At 39.2% G+C, this 8,037-nt stretch overlaps 1 protein-coding gene across 3 annotated transcripts in view; it reads right to left on the bottom strand.

Annotated features, from left to right (window-relative positions):
* The window catches only part of trim44 (tripartite motif containing 44), a 53,029-nt gene that overhangs the window by 27,344 nt on the left and 17,648 nt on the right, over positions 1–8,037 (bottom strand). For 2 of the 3 annotated variants that reach the window (XM_019894189.1, XM_019894192.1), the window contains 2 exons: positions 6,545–6,832; positions 776–798 (listed from right to left, as the gene is read on the bottom strand). In XM_019894189.1, coding sequence (XP_019749748.1) covers positions 776–798; positions 6,545–6,832 — 311 coding nt within the window. The remainder of the gene's footprint in view (positions 1–775; positions 799–6,544; positions 6,833–8,037) is intronic. The other variant, XM_019894191.1, reaches the window with a different exon arrangement.

Raw genomic sequence — 8,037 nt, 5'->3', positions numbered from 1 at the left:
TATATATATATATATATATACACACACACACACACACACACACACACACACACACACACACACACACACACAGTCAAACCTCGGTTTTCGAACGTCTCGGTTCTCGGTGTCGGAAGGCACGCCATTTCATGGTAATTCAGTGCGACCAAAAATTTTGAGTTTTTTTATGCCTCGGATGACGAACAATTTTCGGTTCTCGAACAAACTGAGCGCACTTGAATGCACCACTTGACTCCTCTCGCCTTCCTTACACGAGGAAATGACGCTTCCTCGGGTAGACAAGGAAGTGACGCTTCCTCGTGTCGCTTTCCATTGTGAGCAGACGTGTTCAATAAACATTTTTTTTTTTAAAAGAGCGTGGTTTCGGTTTTCGAACAGCCTTCAGGAACGGATTATGGACGAAAACCGAGGTTTGACTCTATATGTAAAAATAGAACAAATCATTGAGTAGAGCGTTGTAACACAATGAAAATCAGCTGTAGTTTGTAACATTTTAACTCACAGGTTTTTATTTTTAGCATATCTATTCTAATTTTTAGTATAAGTCTCAATACAATCTTTATCAATATGGTCTGGCATTGTTCAGCCATAAATAAAGGAAAAAAAAACCCTTTTTTTTTTTTAAATATATACTGTAGCATGTCGACAAGCTCTTGAGAAAATGTAAACAAGGTGGCACTCCTAATCACATTGCTACTGAAAGAATTGTTTGCAAAGTGCCTTTACTTCAGTATCATGCTGTAAAGGTGAACATGGATCAAACTGGAATCCTTACCTTGGTCTGGCCTCAAAGTCTTGCTGCAGACAGACAGAAAGACAAAAACAGAGTAAGAATAAAATATTAAAAGTCATTGTGCAGGTGCTGTGGTAATAAAGTACAAGGTAAACAACATAATTCAAGTTAACTAGGGCCACTGCTGGTGTGGCTCTAAATCTGACCCATTTATTCTCACTCTCATTTTCCGATCAGAAGGAATGCTCCTCACTCACTCACTCCCTCCCTCTCTCCCGCTCATCCTATCATCTATTTATTTTGAGCAGCCTTTTTGGCAATGTTCCAATGTTATTTAAAAAAGTCAATAAACGTGACAATACAACTGTAGGAAATATTTGCAATCCAGTATCAAGAAAGACTCGTCATTAGCCTATATTTTAAGTTAAGGAGTCAGTAGTCACTCTTTAAATGCAAACAACTCTATAAGAGGTGATTGGGGCGGGGCGGGGGTCCACTAAATTTGCCCTCAAAATATGAACACAATACATGCAGTGAATCCAAAGAAATGCTCGCATAAAACTGATAACCTTAAAGCTATTTTTAACTAATTGTGCTCACAGCAGCTGCCTTGCATCATTCAACTCTTTGAAAACTTTGATTGTGGCTGTAGGACTCCACAATGGCTTAGAGATGGATTGATAAATATATACTCTCATTGGAAACAATGGAAATTGGAAGAATCTGTGTCGCTTTCAACACCGCTTATCCTGTAAAGCGTAGATGTCAAAGTCAAGGCCCGGGGGCCAGATCCGGCCCTCCATGTCATTTTATGTCGCCCGCAGAAGCAAATCATGTGTGTCAACTATCATGATTCTTGCTGAAATCCGTACCGAAATGTCAAATTGTCATGGCTAATAAATAACACTGAGATTATGCACCGGCTGTCCGATGGAAGCCGTAACTCCAAAGTGGCCCACAACAAAAAATGAGTTTGACACCCCTGCTGTACAGGGTCGCAGAGGGGGTGGTGGAGCCTATCCCAGCTGACTTTGTGTGAAAGGCGCACTACACCCTGAAGTGGTCGCCAGTCAGTCGCAGAGCACATATAGAACTAACAACCATTCACACCCACACAGTCACTGAGCAAAAACCGATCCCACGCTGCCTGTACACAAGTCTGGCGAGTGTACCGCTACACCATAAGCAACTTGCCAGAGAGATGTTTTCTAAAATATTTTATGTGACTCATTGCCTTGTTTCCGAATAGATTTATGTTTTCTATAATATATTAGAACATTTTTGGTGACTCATTGCTTCGTTTAAGAATATATTTACATAACGGATGCTCATCTAGTCGAAGTATGATGAGGTAAATGGTCTGGCTCTGCATGTACATTATATGGATCTACTGTAGTGCTACACTTTTCACTTTCAAGATACTTTGGCAGTTTTTTTGGTTTATAAGACAGCAAACATTAACATATGTATTTTGCTAAGTTTATAAAAGACTTCTGCATTTCAATTTAATTTAACAGGGACTTCAAATACTAAAATTGACATACATGGCAAAGCCCAAAATTCATGTCAGTTTTTGCAAAATGATTTACAGAGCACCAGATATCCTCTTTCACCGACTCCGATATCTCGCACAGCACCGATTGTACTGCAGAACTGGACCTTGACGACTGCCAGAATGAATATAGTGACACAGTCTCTTGCAGCCACTGAGACGTTGGAAGCACACAACACTTAAGAGAACTGATCAGTGTTGGCCAGTGAGCAGCGCCTTGCCATCTGGCCCATCAAGCTGAAAATTTAATGTGTGTTAGATCTCATTGAATGGTTTGTTTTAAATATTTGAACAGGGTGGGAGATTTGCTTGGGATCCAAACGTCCACCAGTGATATGCAAGCATCCCAAAAAGATGCAATCTACTGGCCGTACAACACATTTGTGAAGACATGTCTGTTCTTCCTAGTTGCTCCACATATGGAACCTTTTTTCAATGTAAGAAAGTAATAATTATAATTGGAGTGTAACTGGGGATGTGTTTATTCATTTTTATTCCGGTGTTGCTCTGAGTTTTCATAACCATTAACTGAGCTCAACTGATTCTGTCGAGCAGCTAGTAGGATGTGTGCTAAAAAGGAAAGCACTTTTATTTCTTCTTTTTCGTTCATACAGGAAACTGGACACTTGCGTCATTTTTTTGTGAGAATAGTATAATTCTAACTGTAAAAGCACAAAACTGGTACAAAATGTATTTTTAGTGGTGATATATGATGGTTGTGGCATTGAATTATCCACAGTATTTTTTTTGGATATGTGATTTCATCTATTATGATTCTTCTTCTTTACGTCCATTAACTGGAGTAAAACATTCAAAAACAACTAGAGCATATGACACATTTTGTAATAGTCAAAAGAGACTAAGTAGAACAATGCATTTGAATGAGGGATCATTTCAGTGGCCATATCTGGAGAGCCACCAGTGAGTAGTATCAGGACCCCTAGTTTAAACATTGAAAATGATGGGCCTGCTTATTCAATATCAAGTTTATCAACATACTTGTTTAGCAACATACAACATACCAAGGGCAGGGCTATTTAAGCGTATTATAACAGATTATTTAGGTAGAGCTGCAACAGATATACAACCACTACTGATGCCTTCCTTATCCACCGCAGCATCAAGACACCCTACACTACACTACACTACATTACACTACACTAAAGACACCCTGGCTGCTGATAACCTATGACAAATACACCAACGTGATGCTTTAATTTGCGGCCACAGAGCAATAAATGATTCCTCTTCGGTTTTTAAATAAGAGCTGAGGGAGCGTATCAACTGTGACTGAGTTTAAAAGGCATTGAAGACTGCAGAGATACTTCGGGGCTCTGGAACAATGACCCTCAGTGCACAAGCAGTGATCACACACTCCAAACACTTATTTAAGGACAGATGACTTCTATCTGTCCTGACAAACGACTGACCAGCATAAAAATAGAAAAAAAAATAGACACAGTATTGGTAATAGCATGTGTTCATGTGGTTGATTCCTTTTCATTAGAACCATACTCAATTTTTGTGTGGAGTATTAATCTTACCAGCAACTAGCATGTAAATGCTTATTGACAAGCTTTTCCTTAGAAAGCCATTCTGTGGTTGAACACTCACTACATTATTAAATGACAACAAAGGCATTGGCAATGTTTGCTTCATGCTAAGAATAATCAGAGATGTCAATTTAACCTCTGGGGAAGAAATTTGCTCTTTTCCATTTTGCAGATAGGATTGTTCCTCAGTTTTTTAGCAAGTCAGCCTTAGAATCAAATGAATACAGTGAAAAGAAATTCTTAGTAAGTCACGGTGTCCCATCACTGGCGAGCGATTTTTAAAAGAGACCAGTTGGCTCATGTTGTCCTTGGAGGCTAACTAGTACTTGGTGGCACCATGTATTTTTTTGTTGTTTTTGTTTATTTGTTTTAGGACATTGCACATTAATCGACATAGCAAAAGGGATATTTGTCATAAGTATGGTGAAATTTGCACATTGCGTTCTCTTGTCTCCCTCCCTCTGTGTCCTCTGCTCAGCCTCTCGTCATTAACTTTAAAGAAGCAGGTCGAGTGATTTCTGCAAGCAGCCAGTCATATTGCAGTGGGATGCTGCCCGCTTGGAATCCCCTCAAAAAAAAGAAAGGCAAAGCTCAGTACCGGTGACGGATATTTTTAGCGGCTTTTAAAACCTTGACTTTTTAAAACCACGATAAGCCGTCAAATTGGTCGCTGGCCCATGCCTATGGTGTAACCAACATTGACCCCTGGAATGAGCAACTGCCTAGTTATATGCGGCTTTCACTATTTATGGGGTGGGCCAGTGCCTATCCCTGTGAATAGCAGTGTTCCAATGTATAGTTTTAAGATGTGATATCGCCATTGAACATTAGATGGCAGATATCTTATACTGAACTACAGTGTATATTACAATGTGATAAATGCCGAATAATGTGGGGATTTAGAATGATATGTGGGACAAACATACTACAGTACCACAATAATATTAACATTTTGAAGTAGAGCCCTTTGAACTGAAGAAAATACATAAGTAAATGTATTTCCTGGTTGTTCAAACATTTTGTTGTTCAAGGCTGTGATCTTTTATACATGCATTGAGCATGATACATTCAGGTACTGTGATGTACACCGGTTCAATTGAAAATTAAAAAAAAAGACACGCACGCAGTTTGTCCATATTTAAAGTTTTCTTCTGTCATACATCTGGATAGGAAGTTCGTGGTCTGATGTGGGCCCCCGCCCCAGTAGCACTGATGAAAAACGGTGGCCCTTTCCATCATTTAATTTGTCTATCCCTGAACGGGGTCATTTAATTTTCATCAATTTACAATTAGTGTGCCGCTGCAGGCACCAGCTAGTGGAGCTGTGCTGTTCTGTCATGCTGACAACAGTCAACTTGTGATTACGGGGATACCTCCTCCCAGAAATTGTATTCAAGTGCTTCGTCTGTATTATTGACACTACTTCTGGACATGTCTCTGTGTGGCATTGCAGTTTTTAACTTTGTTCATGCAACAAACAACACTGAAAATAACCGTTAACCACTTTTTCACCCAAACAAGCACACGACTTGTAAAAAAATATCAAAAATCCATAGAATCAGAAATCCCCTCGAAAGGGAATAGCGTGACAAGAGATTCACTCAGGGGTGTAGATGCAGAAACTTTACTTTCTATTAGGGGTGTGCATCTCACCAAGTGTTCGGTATGTATCTCAAAACATGGGGTGTGACAGGATTTATAAGCAGTACATTTCAAAGTAGGGCTGTAACAAATGATTATTTCAAGAAATGTTTAATCTGTTGATCATTTTGTGAATTAATCGATGAATCGAATTTTTGAAATTTTTCAAATTTCCGTCGCTTTATTTAGAGACAGGAAATTGCACAAAACATAAACAACACATATACATTGGTCTATTTTTAAACAGAACTGCAAAAATTAGAGATTATTACTGTTGAGAAGCTGAAATTCAGAGGATTGGAAAAAATGTTTATCAAATGGTCCCCTAAATGTTTAATCAATGACCCATATAATAAATTTGTTGTTGATAAATATTTCCACCTCTATTTTAAAGTAAAACGATTTGATTTAATAAGGTACTATCTGCCCTGCGATTGGCTGGCAAACGGTTCAGGGTGTCCCCCGCTTACTGCCCGAAGATAGCTGAGATAGGCTCCAGCAGAGAAATCATTTAATGTGTGCTGCTGCATCTCATGCTGAAATATACATACACGTCTCTGTACACATGGGAGCAGACACTTGATTTCTGCCATGGGAGGTATTTGTTGTTTAATTGCCACATTGTAAAACACAATTAATTCTGTTTTGGACAATTGGATGTTTTAAAGAAATAATTTCTTGCATACTTGTGCACTAACAACAATGCGATGATAGACTGTACGTATGCCTGATGTGTTAACCTGTTTTCAACAAAGGTACATGGCACCCACCATGATCATGAACTTTTCAGCTATTTACATCTGATTTGGCATTTAAAAACAACCAAACAAACAACCAACCAAACAAATCAATGCACACGCGCATTCATACATAGATAATTAGGAAACCGATGCCAATACAAAGCATGTTTCCAGGCATGGCTGGGCTGGCTGAGCAATCATAGTTCAGAGTGAATTTAGTGAGGTACACATTGAGCATCACTAGAGAGAGGAGTAGGAAATTACATTAATTGTCTAGGCAATGTAAGAAGTACAGGAAGGCTCATGAGGATGGAGGAAATGTTACCGTTAATCTATGGCCTGGTCCCGATGCTTCGACGAGGGCCTCCGCTGCCAGTGCAGGACTAATGGTTGCTTTGTCCAACAAGCATAGCTGGTGTGTAATGCTGGCCATTTCTTCCTGGAGACGCTCAGTTTGGACATTGATCTCTGCAATCTTCTCTGCAGCAGATGCCGTCAGGAATGCCTCTTTGAGATCTAAAATGTGTAGGGCCTTCTTTTCTTCCAGAAATAGCAATCTGCGAAGCGCATCAAACTGACTGCTCACATATGCCTCCAATTCCACTGTGGACATCTGAGTTGTAATTGAAAGGATAGAAAAGTAGAGTTAAAGAATGCATCTCAACAACTATAGTCAGTTAGAAAACAGACATTTACTAGAAATCTCCTTGGATGATCTGGTAATGTGTTCAGACAATTAGCGGGAATAGATTTACTTTACTTTGCCGCAAATCTCATTTTTTTTTTCTTTTGTCGGTCATGTTGATTATTTATACAGTCAATGGTTGGAATTAATTTTGGGGGGATTTAATTTTAAGTCAGTGTGATCATCGTTGATGCTTTATGATGTCAGTTAAAGATTGAACTCACACAGGGAAACATAATGGTTACATACATACAGTATATAGTATATACCTGGGTGTGTATATATATATATATATATATATAAAATGAAAATACGGTATATATATACCGTATTTTCAGCACTATAGGGCGCACCAAAAAGTCTTCCATTTTCTTAAAAGCTCAGCGAGCGCCTTAAAATCCGGTGCGCCTTGTGTACGGTGATCACGGTAATACGTCGACTCCAAGATGGCTCCTTCCTGGAGACATGCTTCCAATGTTATAACTTGCTGTTGGTTCAGTGAACTGTGTCGCTGCTTTATCACATAAGTTTGTGTTGCAGCTCCGGAAAAAGGAGAGCTGTGGTGTTAACTTTTTAAAACAGTCTCAACAAATACAGGTACGTCTTTGTCTGTCTCTATGCCTTCTTCCGTTCGACTCGAGAGGCGTTCAAGACCGCCTCCGAAAAACGTAAACTAACGATTACTTCAATGAAACTACAAAAATTGAAAATAATACATCAAAACTGAAAAGCAAGAGAGGATATCACAAAATAAATTCTATAGCCCCCCCCAGAATTCATATTGTGATTTCATCATTTGTGAATACAATAAATAACTACGACTGACATCTGATCGTACTGTTGGAGCTACAATCAAGGAAATGCCAAAGCGTTTTTCGGAGGCGGTCATGAACGCCTCTCGAGAAGAAAAGAAGGCACGGAGACGGAAAAAGACGCACCCGTATTTGTTGAATAAAGGAGAGCTGTGGTTGTGGTTTTATTATTATTTTTTTTTAAACGCAGACTTTATTCATGGTTTTCACAGTCTCAACAAATACAGGTACTGTACTGTACATCTTTGTCCGTCTCCGTGCCTTCTCTTCCGTTCCACTCGAGAGGCGTTCATGGCCGCCTCCGAAAAACGTAAATTAATT

This window comes from Hippocampus comes, unplaced genomic scaffold (genome assembly GCF_001891065.2).
Source record: "Hippocampus comes isolate QL1 unplaced genomic scaffold, H_comes_QL1_v1.1 scaffold104, whole genome shotgun sequence".
Classification (NCBI taxonomy): Eukaryota; Metazoa; Chordata; class Actinopteri; order Syngnathiformes; family Syngnathidae; genus Hippocampus; species Hippocampus comes.
This window is presented reverse-complemented; position numbering and strand designations above follow the sequence as displayed.